At 39.8% G+C, this 16,016-nt stretch overlaps 1 protein-coding gene across 1 annotated transcript; it reads left to right on the top strand.

Annotated features, from left to right (window-relative positions):
* Positions 1-13,753: 13,753 nt before the first annotated feature.
* Positions 13,754-14,701, top strand: LOC129628146 (olfactory receptor 56A3). Its single transcript, XM_055547574.1, has one exon. It carries the CDS (start codon positions 13,754-13,756, stop codon positions 14,699-14,701), a length of 948 nt encoding a protein of 315 aa, XP_055403549.1.
* The last annotated feature ends 1,315 nt before the right edge of the window (positions 14,702-16,016 follow it).

Raw genomic sequence — 16,016 nt, 5'->3', positions numbered from 1 at the left:
ATCAAGTTTATTAAAGCATTATTTATATGCAATAAGGTACTTTCCATACAATGAGTTTTACAAAATGTGTATCATCTTAACAAGCACAAAAATCAAGAAAAAGTCTATTTTCATTACTGAAAAATGTTGCTTCATACCCATTTGCAGTTGATATCTTACTCTACCCCCTGCCTTAAGCAAGCATTGGTTGCTTTAAAGAATGCATTAGCTTCTCATATTGTAGAATTTCATATGAAAGGAATCATGCAGTATGTATTTTGTGTTTAGAAGAAATAAACCAATTCTACACAGACTTCCAGAAAAAATGAAGGAGAGGAGATACTATTCAACATATACTGTGAGAACACATTTATCTTTATGCCAAAATCAGACAAACACATTATATAAAAAATTAATAGATACCCTTCAAGACATAGATACAAAACATTAAACAAAATTTTAGAAAATAAAATGGAACAATATACAAAATTTAGATACATCCAACTACCAAGGGAACATTTCATGCAAGTTCAGTTCAGTTCAGTTCAGTTCAGTCACGCAGTCGTGTCAGACTCTTTGCGACCCCATGAATCACAGTACACCAGGCCTCCCTGTCCATCACCAACTCCCGGAGTGCACACAGACTCACGTCCATCGAGTCAGTGATGCCATCCAGCCATCTCATCCTCTGTCGTCCCCTTCTCCTCCTGCCCCCAATCCCTCCCAGCATCAGGGTCTTATCCAATGAGTCAACTCTTCGCATGAGGTGGCCAAAGTATTGGAGTTTCAGCTTCAGCATCAGTCCTTCCAATGAACACCCAGGACTGATCTCCTTTAGGATGGACTGTTTGGATCTCCTTGCAGTCCAAGGGACTCTCAAGAGTCTTCTCCAACACCACAGTTCAAAAGCATCAATTCTTTGGCACTCAGCTTTCTTCACAGTCCAACTCTCACATCCATACATGACCACTGGAAAAACCATAGCCTTGACTAGACAGACCTTTGTTGGCAATGTAATATCTCTGCTTTTTAATATGCTATCTAGGTTGGTCATAACTTTCCTTCCAAGGAGCAAGCATCTTTTAATTTCATGACTGCAATCACCATCTGCAGTGATTTTGGAGCCCCAATAAATAAAGTCTGACACTGTTTCCCCATCTATCTGCCATGAAGTTATGGGACCAGATGCCATGATCTTAGTTTTCTGAATGTTGAGCTTTCATGCAAAGATGGGCTTAATAAAGGACAGAAATGGTAGGGACCTAACAGAAGCAGAAAATATTAAGAAGAGGTGGCAAGAATACACAGAAGAACTGTACAAAAAACATCTTCACGACCCAGATAATCACGATGGTGTGATCACTCACCTAGAGCCAGACATCCTGGAATGCGAAGTTAAGTGGGCCTTAGGAAGCATCACTATGAACAAGGCTAGTGGAGGTGATGGAATTCCAGTTGAGCTATTTCAAATCCTGAAAGATGATGCTGTAAAAGTGCTGCACTCAATATGCCAGCAAATTTCTAAAACTCAACAGTGGCCACAGGACTGGAAAAGGTCAGTTTTCATTTCAATCCTAAATAAAGGCAATACCAAAGAATGCTCAAACTACCACACAATTGCACTCATTTCACACGCTAGTAAAGTGAGGCTTAAAATTCTCCAAGACAGGCTTCAGCAATACGTGAACCATGAACTTCCAAATGTTCAAGCTGGTTTTAGAAAAGGCAGAGGAACCAGAGATCAAGTTGCCAACATTCACTGGATCATTGAAAAAGTGAGAGAGTTCCAGAAAAACATCTATTTCTGCTTTATTGACTATGCCAAAGCCTTTGACTGTGTGGATCACAATAAACTGTAAAAATTCTTCAAGAGATGGAAATAGCAAACCACCTGACCTGCCTCTTGAGAAATCTGTATGAAGGTCAGGAAGCAACAGTTAGAACTGGACATGGAACAACAGACTGGTTCCAAATAGGAAAAGGAGTATGTCAAGGCAGTATGTTGTCACCCTGCTTATTTAACTTATATGCAGAGTACATCATGAGAAACGCTGGGCCATAGGTAGCACAGGCTAGAATCAAAATTGCCAGGAGAAATATCAATAACCTCAGATATGCAGATGACACCACCTTTATGGCAGAAAGTGAAGAAGAACTAAAGAGCCTCTTGATGAAAGTGAAAGAGGAAAGTGAAAAAGTTGGCTTAAAGCAACATTCAGAAAACTAAGATTGTGGCATCCAGTCCCTTCACTTCATGGCAAGTAGATGGGGAAACAGTGGAAACAGTGGCTGACTTATTTTTCTGGGCTCCAAAATCACTGCAGATGGTGACTGTAGCCATGAAATTAAAAGACGCTTACTCCTTGGAAAGAAAGTTATGACCAACCTAGACAGCATATTCAAAAGCAGAGACATTACTTTGTCAACAAAGGTCCATCTAGTCAAGGCTATGGTTTTTCCAGTGGTCATGTATGGATGTGAGAGTTGGACCGTGAAGAAAGCTGAGCGCTGAAGAATTGATGCTTTTAAACTGTGGTGTTGAAGAAGACTCTTGAGAGTCCCTTGGACTGCAAGGAGATCCAACCAGTCCATCCTAAAGGAAATCAGTCCTGGGTGTTCATTGTAAGGACTGATGCTAAAGCTGAAACTCCAATACTTTGGCCACCTCATGCGAAGAACTGACTCTTTTGAAAAAACCTTAATGCTGGGAAAGATTGAGGGCAGGAGTAGAAGGGGAAAACAGAGGATGAGATAGTTGGGTGGCATCACCTACTCAATGGACATGGGTTTGGGGGCACTCTGGGAGTTGGTGATGGACAGGGAGGCCTGGCATGCTGCAATTCATGGGGTTGCAAAGAGTCAGACACAACTGAGCAAACGGAATTAGATAAGATCCAGTTTGGATAATTCCAGGAATACAGAGTTGATTTAACATTCAAACATCAATTAATGTATTTCACTACATTAACAAACAAAAGCCCCTATAATCAGCTCAGTACATACAGAAAAACATCTAACAAAATGCAACTTACCTCTTACCCCAGATCCTTAATATACTAATGATATCAGAGAAGTTTTTGAATCACAGAATACAATACAAAACCTATGAACATTTTGGAGTCATCTTCATCCCTAGCCCTTGGAACAGGAGAGAATCAGCCTTAGAAGAAACCAGGTGAAAGAGACAAACTTTATGGCAATCTTCACTTCGCCCATGCATTCACATGAGATTGTGGTGCCATTTCTGAAGTTGTTGAGAGGGAAGAAAGCTGTGGAGTGTTTGTCATGGATGTGCTATATGTAAGCACAGAGCAGGCCCTCTGTAGTTCCAACTGAGGTCTGTATAATCTTACTTAATAGCATACCCTGAAAAGAGCAGTGCTGGGGCAGATATAGTTGGTGATTAACTAAGAGGCCTGTTTGCCTCGGTTGTAGAAAACAAGAAATATTAATGCCCAGAGGAGGCAAGGAAGCATTTCTCTGACAATCACAAAGCTCATCTGGAGGACTCACAGCCTGGAACTTGCTCTTTTATCCCTGACTCCCTCTACCCCTAGGTGCACTTTACTAAACAGGGTATTCGTATCTTAAGGAAATATGAGAACATGATTTTAAGAAATAAGAAAATAACAAGCACTGTGAAATAAAGGCAATGAACTAAACAACACACATTGTCAGCATCAGAATTAATGAGTAATTAGAGAAAATAACTACTGCAGACAAGTTGGCTATATTTAGCACGTAAGTACAAAATAAGCATTTATTTGGTAAATGAAAGCATTGATGCCCTCAGAGACTTAATTGAAGACATGGTAAATATAAATTCAGGAACAAAATAATTGATATGAGGCATCCAGTGGATGAGTTGAAGAGCTGACAGCTGAATTAATGAACTGTCTGTAACCAAAAAAACTTCCCAGTCGTAGTATATAATGGTCAGAAGATGCAGAAAGAAGGAAGAGGGAATGATTAAAAGACTTTGTGCAAAGGGGCCAAAATGTAAATTTGGTCTAATAAAAAATTACATAAGGAAATAAATGAATTGAAGGGAAGCACCTGAATAGAAATGAAGAATTGCTCATATATTTTTAAAATGTAATACTGAAAGGTGTTGTAGAGAGATAAATTCGATCCTAAAAAAGAAGGCTCCTAGATATACTACGGTGATTGTAAGGCAAGCATGGAGAAAAAGAGAGCAAGCCAGACACTCAAGCAGAGAAAGGTTTATTATAGAAAGAAAGAAAGAAAGAAAGTGACTGGCTTTAGAGTAAAACTAGTGCTCTCTTTTTACAGCCAACCCTTCTTATACCCTATCAATGGGAAATTATGCCCCGGAGGGAGGGGGCCTCAGTTTACCTTTGGTCCGCTGCTGGGGTCTTGTGGTCACGTAGTTGAAGGGGTCTCATGGGTTGGGTGGTCATGTAGTCTTGAAAAACTGACACCAGCAGGGAAAAATAGGATATCGGTTTAGGGAAAAACAGGATGCCCACCACGGCAATGTGGCCACTGTGACTTCATCCCTTGTTTGTCAAGTCACCACAATAGGCCATATTTTAACTATATGCTATGAGACCCTGTGAACCCTAATGGTGATATGGGAGGAAAAGAATAAACTCTTAAGGCTGCATGTGATTAGGTAGATTCCTAAACAAGCTTGGAGATTCTGGTATTTGTTGGCATTTGGGAGAGTTGACATTAAAAATAAAAGGACAGAGAAACATAAGTAAATCAAAGTAGCAATTTTAGTAATAAAGAAAGAAAATCACAAAGCAGAAAAATTAACATTACCTGTGAAAGTTTTAAAGATGACCACAAATTGTTTTATACTTCTCCATGAGGTTGTTTACTGTCCTTCCTTGTGAATCTGGATTGGCTTTAGTGATTCACTCATAATCAATAGAATGTAGCAGAAGTGATGCTGATTAGAAAAGATGTGTAGAGAATAAAAATCTAAAAATCCCTCAAATTTTTTGGATAGAATTCTAATAGAAACTCACTATGCTATATAATAGTATGACTTACAAAGCATTAGTAATAAAAATATTGTGTCACTGCTTTTACGTAAAATCAGATACACCAGTGATGGAACAGAAACAGAGACCTGTATGTATTAGAACCTGGTATGTAATAAAGCTGAGGAGAAGGGGACGGCAGAGAATGAGATGGTTGGATGGCATCACCGACTCACTGGACATGAGTTTGGGTAGACTCTGGCAGTTGGTGATGAACAGGGAGGCCTGGCATGCTGCAGTTCATGGGGTCACAGAGTCGGACACGACTGAGCAACTGAACTGAACTTAAATCAGTGGAAACAGGATCAATTGTCCCTATGTGGAGAATAATAAAGGTAGAGTCATATTTAACACTATAAGCAGGAGTAGTATTCAAAAACACTTAGTAATTAGTAAAGCACTTCCACCAACAAAACAGAAGATACTCAGGCTTTGCTCTAAAGGTAGGCACTGGTAGACCCTGCTCTTCAGGCATTAACCCACTACTTGATGGATCATGGGGAGGTCTAGATACCAAAAAAGGGACCATGGTTGAGATGAGGGTGCTCAGTGGCTCACAGTAGAAAACAGTTATAAAAATAACAAGCAGTATTATTTGTATTTTCACACCTCATATGACTATAGCAGTACATACTAAATACTACTTCTAACTCTTGACAATATAAACCACAAGTAGATGTCAATATATCACTAAGAAACATAAGACACCAAGTTTAAATTAAAAATTAAGACAAATCAAAAAATTAAACAAAACTTTGTGATTTTGTGAAATGTTCTGGAAATACAATCCTCAAAGAAAACTTATTAATAGAAAAATAGCTTGACTTGGGAGAAGGCAATGGCACCCATTCCAGTACTCTTGCCTGGAGAATCCCATGGATGGAGGAGCCTGGTAGGCTGCAGTCCATGGGGTCGCTAAGAGTCGGACACGACTGAGCGAATTCACTTTCACTTTTCACTTTCATGCATTGGAGAAGGAAATGGCAAGCCACTCCAGTGTCCTTGCCTGGAGAATCCCAAGGACGGGGAGCCTGGTGGGATGCTGTCTATGGGGTCGCACAGAGTCGAACACGACTGAAGTGACTTTAGTAGTAGTAGTAGCTTGACTTGATCAAATTAAAGATTTTCATTAAGTAATGGACAGCATGCACTAAAACTGACAGCCATAGGACAGACCAGAGAGGATATTAGCAACATCTAGTCAACAGGGGCTTTAATATATAATTACACAGGAAAAATTTTTAATATGCAAGGAAAATAGCAATTAATAGAAAAGAAGGCACAGGATGTGAATATGTAATTCATACTATAAAACCCACAAATGGATAAATATACATAAAGAAAGCTCAATTATCAGAAGAAAATAAATTTAAAATAATGAGATGCTATTTTACATCCATTGAGTTTTCAAAAAAAGTATCAAATGGTGTAAAGAATGTGAAAAATTAAAAAATGTCAGGAATTTCTTCTGGCATTTTGTAAATATTTTGGAGACAAATTTGGTAATTCCTAGTCAAATTAGCTCCTCTGTCCATGGAATTCTCCAGACAAGAATACTAGAGTGCATAGCCATTCCTTTCTCCAGGAGATCTTCATGACTCAGGGATCAAACTGAGTCTCCTGCATTGCAGGAAGATTTTTTACTGTCTGAGCCATCAGGAAAACCTGATATTTATATTTAAATATGTTTATACTTTTATAACTGAAAAAATCATATATATACAGTTACTAAGTCCATAAAGAGAGTTGTACAATGATATTAACAGTAGCAGTAATTAATTTATGCAAACAATTAATTATTTCTGTCCTTTATCAAGCCCATCTTTGCATGAAATATTCCCTATGGATCTCTAATTTTCTTGAAGAGATCTCTAGTCTTTCCCATTCTGTTGTTTTCCTCTATTTCTTTGCATTGATCACTGAGGAAGGCTTTCTTATCTCTTCTTGCTGTTCTTTGGAACTCTGCATTCAGATGCTTATATCTTTCCTTTTCTCCTTTGCTTTTCACTTCTCTTCTTTTCACAGCTATTTGTAAGGGCTCCCCAGACAGCCACTTTCCTTTTTTGCATGTCTTTTCCATGGGGATAGTCTTGATTCCTGTCTCCTGTACAATGTCACAAACCTCATCCATAGTTCATCAGGTGCTCTATCTATCAGATCTAGGCCCTTAAATCCATTTCTCAGTTCCACTGTATAATCATAAGGGATTTGATTTAGGTCATACCTGAATGGTCTAGAGGTTTTCCCTACTTTCTTCAATTTAAGTCTTAATTTGGCAATAAGGAGTTCATGGTCTGAGCCACAGTCAGCTCCTGGTCTTGTTTTTGCTGACTGTATAGAGCTTCTCCATCTTTGGCTGCAAAGAATATAATCAATCTGATTTAAGTGTTGACCATCTAGTGATGTCCATGTGTAGAGTCTTCTCTTGTGTTGTTGGAAGAGGGTGTTTGCTATGACCAGAAAGAAGCAGAAGATATTAAGAAGAGGTGGCAAGAATACACAGAAGAACTGTACAAAAAAGATCTTCAAGACCCAGATAACCACGATGGTGTGATCACTCACCTAGAGCCAGACATCCTGGAATGTGAAGTCAAGTGGGCCTTAGAAAGCATCACTACGAACAAAGCTAGTGGAGGTGATGGAATTCCAGTTGAGCTATTTCAAATCCTGAAAGATGATGCTGTGAAAGTGCTGCACTCAATATGCCAGCAAATTTGGAAAACTCAGCAGTGGCCACAGGACTGGCAAAGGTCAGTTTTCATTCCAATCCCAAAGAAAGGCAATGCCAAAGAATGTTCAAACTACTGCCCAATTGCACTCATCTCACAGGCTACTAAAGTAATGCTCAAAATTCTCCAAGCCAGGTTTCAGCAATACGTGAACCGTGAACTTCCAGATGTTCAAGCTGGTTTTACAAAAGGCAGAGGAACCAGAGATCAAATTGCCAACATCTGCTGGATCATGGAAAAAGCAGAAGAGTTCCAGAAAAACATCTATTTCTGCTTTATTGACTATGCCAAAGCCTCTGACTGTGTGGATCACAATAAACGGTGGAAAATTCTGAAAGAGATGGGAATACCAGACCACCTGATCTGCCTCTTGAGAAACCTATATGCAGGTCAGGAAGCAACAGTTAGAACTGGACATGGAACAACAGACTGGTTCCAAATAGGAAAAGGAGTAAATCAAGGTTGTATATTGTCACCCTGCTTATTTAACTTATATGCAGAGTACATCATGAGAAACGCTGGGCTGGAAGAAGCACAAGCTGGAATCAAGATTGCCAGGAGAAATATCAATAACCTCAGATATGCAGGTGACACCACCCTTATGGCAGAAAGTGAAGAGGAACTAAAAAGCCTTTTGATGAAAGTGAAAGAGGAGAGTGAAAAAGTTGGCTTAAAGCTCAACATTCAGAAAACGAAGATCATGGCATCTGGTCCCATCACTTCATGGGAAATAGATGGGGAAACAGTGGAAACAGTGTCAGACTTTATATTTTGGGGGCTCCAAAATCACTGCAGATGGTGTCAGCCATGAAATTTAAAGACGCTTACTCCTTGGAAGGAAAGTTATGCCCAACCTAGACAGCATATTCAAAAGCAGAGACATTACTTTGTCAACCAAGGTCCATCTAGTCAAGGCTATGGTTTTTCTAGTGGTCATGTATGGATGTGAGAGTTGGACTGTGAAGAAGGCTGAGCACTGAAGAATTGATGCTTTTGAACTTTGTGTTGGAGAAGACACTTGAGAGTCCCTTGGACTGCAAGGAGATCCAACCAGTCCATTCTGAAGGAGATCAGCCCTGGATGTTCTTTGGAAGGAATGATGCTAAAGTTCGAACTCCAGTACTTTGGCCACCTCATGCTAAGTGTTGACTCATTGGAAAAGACCCTGATGCTGGGAGGGATTGGGGGCAGGAGGAGAAGGGGACGACAGAGGATGAGATGGCTGGATGGCATCACCGACTCGATGGACGTGTGTTTGAGTGAACTCCGGAAGTTGGTGATAGACAGGGAGGCCTGGCGTGCTGCAATTCATGGGGTCGCAAAGAGTCGGACATGACCAAGCAACCGAACTGAACTGAACTGAGCTGAACAATTAATTATAGGTCATATGGGTGTTAGCTACTTATATGAAAAAGGGCAAATGCACATAACAGAAATTGAACAGCAGTTTAAAATAATGAAATCACATATATCAACATATAGGAGCATGTATATATATTTTTTAATATTTAGGGTTGATGGAAAATTAAGTAGCAGCAGACTTACAACCCAATGACCTTTATATAATTTCAACATCCAAATTATCCTCCCATAAATGAGCATACAACTAAATAAGCATACTTGTGACTAATTAGAAAGACATTTTAAGTGCACTTGAGTTTTTACTTTTCCAAAAGGGAGACAACAAGGAGGAATGTTGATGCATGCAGAAGAGAAATAAAAATAAAGCAAAGGGCCTTAGAGAAACTGAAAATGTCTGTCCCCATAACTTGAGATAAATGATTAATTTCTGTAAAGTTAAAAATGAAAATAAAAAATAAACAACAAATTATGTTTCCTAAAAATCAGTTGTAATAAAATCCCATTTAATAATCCTTTATAAAGGAAAAATTAATGTAGAATTTTCTTTCTGAAAAACACATTGCATTTTCTCAATAATATTTTGTTCAGTTTTCTCTTACATTTTTATCATTACAATGTTATGATAAATTCATGATAAGATAACATTGATCTATTCAATAGCATGATTCAGGATGTACCTAAGATGATTCAGGATGTACCTATCTAACAGCAGGTGCAGGAGATCCAAGAGAACTTCTGAGTGAAGTTACTGGATCTATGGAAGTACCAAGTGCACATGTACAAATTAGTATGAACATGTAGGGATGTATGTAGGACACGCAAACCCAGGAAATGAACTAATTGCCTACAGAGCACCCTGTGTATATATGACTCCATCATTAGAAGTACTTTCTTTTGAAAAGCAAAAAGATAATTTATTCTCCTATCTGCCTGCCTTCCTATTTCAGAATGGCTTTTTATTCCAAAGGGAGCAACAATAGAGAAGTTCCCAAGGGGCAGAGTCCCTTAGGCTCCAGAGGTATAACTACCCCAGTTACTTCAGGAAGTATCCAAGGCTCCAGTATCCATGGAGCCAGACCCCATCTTCACATCTTTGTCAAGCAAGTCTGGGTGAAGGGTGCCTGAGAGGCAGCTGTACCAAGATTAACCAGAAGACAGGGAAGATCTATATCTTCATTGGTGATCTGCGTTCCCCACTATTCCTGAGTCAGTACTGCTGAAGTAGTCAGAACACCAGGTGGTAGATACTACCTCCTGTCTCAGGTGAGTAAGCACAGGTGAGATCCTCTACTCTGGGACTTCCTTCTCTCCTTTGTCCTTCTCTTCTTTGGTGGCATCTCTTGGTGGTAATAGAGATGCAGAGAAGCTGGAGTTTGCCCATATGAGATTAATAAATAGTGGAAGAGTTGGAAAATGCATCATCTAGAGCCCATTTGTGAAAATGGGGTATTTACAACTATAAATATGGTCATTTAGGTGCCCTAGGGCAAACCTTCTGCCCACAAATGCTTCAGTCATGGAGTAGGAATTTAACCTAGTCTATATAACTTCACAGACTGAGCACAGAGACCACAACTAGGGGTCAGTGGGGATCTGAAAATAGTTCCTCAGTTTTCAAATCAGATTGATTTTCAGATTAAAGAGTTTCAAAAAGCTATGGCTGCCAAAACGAGAAAATAAAGCTCAAAGCTCAGTGCAGTATCTGGCACTGGATACACTCAATAATGTCTATAATTTTGGAGAGATGTCTTACAGGTCTATCTGAGTTTTGTACAGTTTTGTTGTTTAGTCAGTAAGTCGTGTCTGCCTTTTCACAACCTGATGAACTGTAGCCTGCCAGGCTCCTCCGTCCATAGGATTTCCCAAGCAAGGATACTGGAGTGGGTTGCCATTTCCTTCTCCAGGGGACTTTCCCAACCCAGGGATCCAACCCATTTCTTCTGCACTGGCAGGTGGATTCTTTACCACTGAGCCACCAGGAAATCCCTTTGTGGAGTTAGATGATCCCTAACAACCTTTCCACTTCATGAAACAGGGCTTCCACAATGCTATGCTGTGGCTTAACATGCAGCTTAGGAAAAAGCTTGGGTGTCTATGTCTCCAGTTTAGTCTTGAACCTTCAACTTTCCTGGCTTTTTCCTACTCCTGGCTAGAACCAGTATCTATTAGCCCCAGGTCCTCAGCCCTAGCGCTGTAATTGGCAAGTTTTGATTGCAAGCAAAGATGGAAAGGAGAGGGTGAGAAACTGATGCTTCGTTACTTCTAAGGTTGAACAGGTTTTTCAGTGCTTTTTGAATGACATGGATTGAAGAACATGTAGGAACAAAGCTTCCAGAAAAAAAGAGGAGAAAAGAATGGTCAGTTAGTAGGCAAAGACACAAAATAATCTTTTTGCATTGTTCTCAGAAATGTCATCTTATTACTAGAAATAATTATCCCAAAGCACTTCAGATCAGATCAGATCAGTCGCTCAGTCATGTCCGACTCTTTGCGACCCCATGAATCGCAGCACGCCAGGCCTCCCTGTCCATCACCAACTCCCGGGGTTCACTGAGACTCACGTCCATTGAGTCAGCGATGCCATCCAGCCATCTCATCCTCTGTCATCCCCTTCTCCTCCTGCCCCCAATCCCTCCCAGCATCAGAGTCTTTTCCAATGAGTCAACTCTTCTCATGAGGTGGCCAAAGTACTGGAGTTTCAGCTTGAGCATCATTCCTTCCAAAGAAATCCCAGGGCTGATCTCCTTCAGAATGGACTGGTTGGATCTCCTTGCAGTCCAAGGGACTCTCAAGAGTCTTCTCCAACACCACAGTTCAAAAGCATCAATTCTTCGGCGCTCAGCCTTCTTCACAGTCCAACTCTCACATCCATACATGACCACAGGAAAAACCATAGCCTTGACTAGACGGACCTTTGTTGGCAAAGTAATGTCTCTGCTTTTTAATATGCTATCTAGGTTGGCCATAACTTTCCTTCCAAGGAGTAAGCGTCTTTTAATTTCATGGCTGCAGTCACCATCTGCAGTGATTTTGGAGCCCCCAAAATATAAAGTCTGACACTGTTTCCACTGTTTCCCCATCTATTTCCCATGAAGTGATGGGACCAGATGCCATGATCTTCGTTTTCTGAATGTTGAGCTTTAAGCCAACTTTTTCACTCTCCACTTTCACTTTCATCAAGAGGCTTTTGAGTTCCTCTTCACTTTCTGCCATAAGGGTGGTGTCACCTGCATATCTGAGGTTATTGATATTTCTCCCGGCAATCTTGATTCCAGGTTGTGCTTCTTCCAGTCCAGCATTTCTCATTATGTACTCTACATAGAAGTTAAATAAACAGGGTGGCAATATACAGCCTTGACATACTCCTTTTCCTATTTGGAACCAGTCTGTTGTTCCATGTCCAGTTCTAACTGTTGTTTCCCGACCTGCATACAAATTTCTCAAGAGGCAGGTCAGGTGGTCTGGTATTCCCATCTCTTTCATCTCTGCATCTCTGGAATGCAAAAGTAGGAAGTCAAGAAACACCTGGAGTAACAGGCAAATTTGGCCTTGGAATACACAATGAAGCAGGGCAAAGACTAATAGAGTTTTGCCAAGAAAAGGCACTGGTCATAACACAGCACTTCAGGAGATGAAAATCATGCTTCTTCCTCTAGGTTTCCCCATGGATATTCTTGTCTGAATTGCTAATTATTCCAGTACCCTCTGAAGGTCATTTCAAGATTTTCCCTGCTTCTATGCAGGGAATTATGAACTCTTTCAGGAATTACTTTAAAATTCTCAGATAAGAAAAGTTTCCTGGAGATGGTGAGATTTGGGGTTATAGTTTGTAAGACGGAAAAGGGAAGCAGATTAGAGATGGAAGGACTCTAGAGGTGGACTTCAACACCCTCACACTACTGTAATCAGAAGAATCAGCTTTTCATCTTTAATGACAGGTATTGCTCCCCCATAGCTATGAGATTTTTCTCACTCTCCTTTTAAGGTTGTTTCTTCCAAAGGTTAGGAATCCTACTAATATGAAAATCTGACAAAGAGGAAAAAAGCAATTCTTTTCAGGATCTGTACCTATCAAATGAAAATGAATTTTTAAGCAAAAAGCAGATTAACTAACTTTATTTTCAGTGTACAGTTTTTAAATTATCTAATTAAAGAAAAACAAGTATAAGTGAATTGTCAGCTTGGGGTAGTTGAGGAGTCAGAGTCATTTTCTTTTGCCCCTAGTTTGTGCCAGGATCTGCTGCTTATTTGGTTGTACTGCTATAGTTCAGTCATATGTATGGTAGTCTATGTAGTCCATAAAAGCAAAAAAGAGGAAGAAACTTAGGAGTACAAATTTGGAGATTCACCTTTCACAAAGTAGTTTTCTAAGTTATTTTCTCCTTATTTTAGTTTCTATAATTTAAAAGCTCTAATAAATCTTGAATAAATCCAGCATATATAGACAAATCATATCACTCCAGTTCTATTTTTTTAACATAAAAGGAATATACCAGTAGTATGGCACAAAGGATACACAAATAAATTTCCTTGGCTCTGAAAATCTGCTAGGATGCAATGGTTTCACTTAATTAAAGCAACTTATTCTACAATGCACCTTGCATCAGTAGCTAAATATTATCCTAATTTTACAGATCACTAAAAGGAAGCTGCAGAAATATATGACAAAATATGACAGCACACCAAAATGGCAGCACCTCCACTGAGATTTCAGACTTCCTCCTGAACTGTTTTGTCAGGTCCCCCAGCTGGCAGCACTGGCTGTCCCTGCCCCTCAGTCTCCTCTTCGTTCTGGCCATGGGGGCCAACGCCACCCTCCTGATCACCATCCGGCTGGAGGCCTCTCTGCACGAGCCCATGTACTACCTGCTCAGCTTCCTCTCCCTGCTGGACATGGTGCTCTGTCTCACTGTCATCCCCAAGGTCCTGGCCATCTTTTGGTTTGGTCTCAGATCGATCAGCTTCTTTACCTGTTTCCTTCAGATGTACATCATGAATTGCTTCCTTGCCATGGAGTCCTGCACATTCATGGTCATGGCCTATGACCGCTATGTGGCCATCTGCCAACCATTGAGGTACCCATCTATCATCACAGACCAATTTGTTGCAAAGGCAACTATCTTTATTTTAGCCAGAAATGTCCTTTTCACAGTGCCCATCCCCATCCTCTCTGTACGACTCCATTATTGTGGGAGAAATGTCATTGAGAACTGCATCTGTGCCAATATGTCTGTGTCCAGGCTCTCCTGTGATGATGTCACCATCAACCGTGTCTACCAGTTTGCTGGAGGCTGGACTCTGCTGGGATCTGACTTCATCCTCATCTTCCTCTCCTACACCCTCATACTGCGGGCTGTTCTGAGACTCAAGGCAGAAGGAGCTGTGGCCAAGGCCCTAAGCACATGTGGCTCCCACTTCATCCTTATCCTCTTCTTCAGCACCATCCTTCTGGTCTTTGTCCTCACTCATGTGGCAAAGAAGAAGGTGTCCCCTGATGTGCCAGTCTTGCTCAATGTCCTCCATCATGTCATTCCTGCGGCCCTCAACCCCATTGTCTATGGGGTGCGAACCCAGGAAATCAAGCAAGGAATCCAGAGGTTACTGAAAAAAGGTTGGTAATTAAGACAACTTGGATCTCTGCATTCCTAAAGTAGGATGCTTTTTGAATCAATAATGGATAAGTGGACTGAAGTTCATAAGTTTTACTCTCAAACTGGATGAACTATGTGTCTCCCTTTAATAATGCTGAAGTTTCATTTAGAGTTTCTCTTTCTCTCACTCTTCAATCAGGAATTTTCTTGGCCCTTTCTCCTTTTTCCCACACCTATTATCCTATTGCTTCCTTAAGGCAGGCTCTAAAGTGAGAGATTTACTTTCCTGAATAGCCAACTGTTAATATGACATAAAATATATAATATTAAGTATACAACTGTGGATATTTGGTGGATTGTGTTGTATAATGTATAATGTCTTATTATTTCCACAGAAAGGAACATACTGGAGAATAAAAATAAGAGTTGACATTTCAGTCCTGAGTGGTGGAGAGTTGCTACCAGTCTTTAATTTGGTCTTTTTCTCTCATCCTTCAACCACATGATTGTCTTTCTTTGTCACTGCTTCTGTTTCTGGTCCCTGCTCTGTTCTTGTCTGGGCCTTTGTCTCTATCTTCTCGTCTAGAAAGCAAGATGATTTTTGGCAATGTACATTGCAAAAAGGCAGGGTGTTCTCCTGAATTGCTCATGTGTTATCAATGAGTTGTATTAGATTTAAAAGACTTCTAAATTCTTATTACCACCTATCATTTGAATCCAGAGTGTCACCGTTTCTGGTACGCAAATAGAGCTCTGCTGAGTTAAAGAACTGCAAGCATTATAAATGAGATCTAGTAATAATTCTGAAATATAAAACAGACTAGATGGACATTGTTTTCTTTTCATTGGACAGTTTCTTTTTTTTTTCTTTTTTTTTAAATTTTATTTTATTTTTAAACTTTACATAATTGTATTAGTTTTGCCAAATATCAAAATGAATCCACCACAGCATACCTTGTATCTCTGGGAATTCTGTTAGCTATTAAAGTACAAAGATATTAAAACATTATTGCTGTTTTCATTGGCTCAAAGTTTCGTTTGGAGGAACACAAACATTAATTCCAGGAATACACAATTCTCAAATGAAAGATCTCCCCAAAATTTCATTTTCCCGAAGATTTTAGCATAACAAAAATCCTATTTGGTCTAAAATGTGCCTAACTGGATGCCAATGGGAAGGTCTTGTGAATACAGATATAATATTCCTCTAAATTAAATATAGGCCACTAAATCTTAGAAAATATTAAAGTCTTCAAGTTTTAACAATATTATATTAATGCACTAATTTAAAACTTTGTGGACAGATCTGTATTAGGGTAAAAGTGTTTGTATATCAAGCCCAG

Source organism: Bubalus kerabau, chromosome 15, assembly GCF_029407905.1.
Source record: "Bubalus kerabau isolate K-KA32 ecotype Philippines breed swamp buffalo chromosome 15, PCC_UOA_SB_1v2, whole genome shotgun sequence".
Classification (NCBI taxonomy): Eukaryota; Metazoa; Chordata; class Mammalia; order Artiodactyla; family Bovidae; genus Bubalus; species Bubalus kerabau.
Note: the sequence above shows the minus strand (reverse complement) of the source record. Positions and strands in the feature narration are given on the sequence as shown.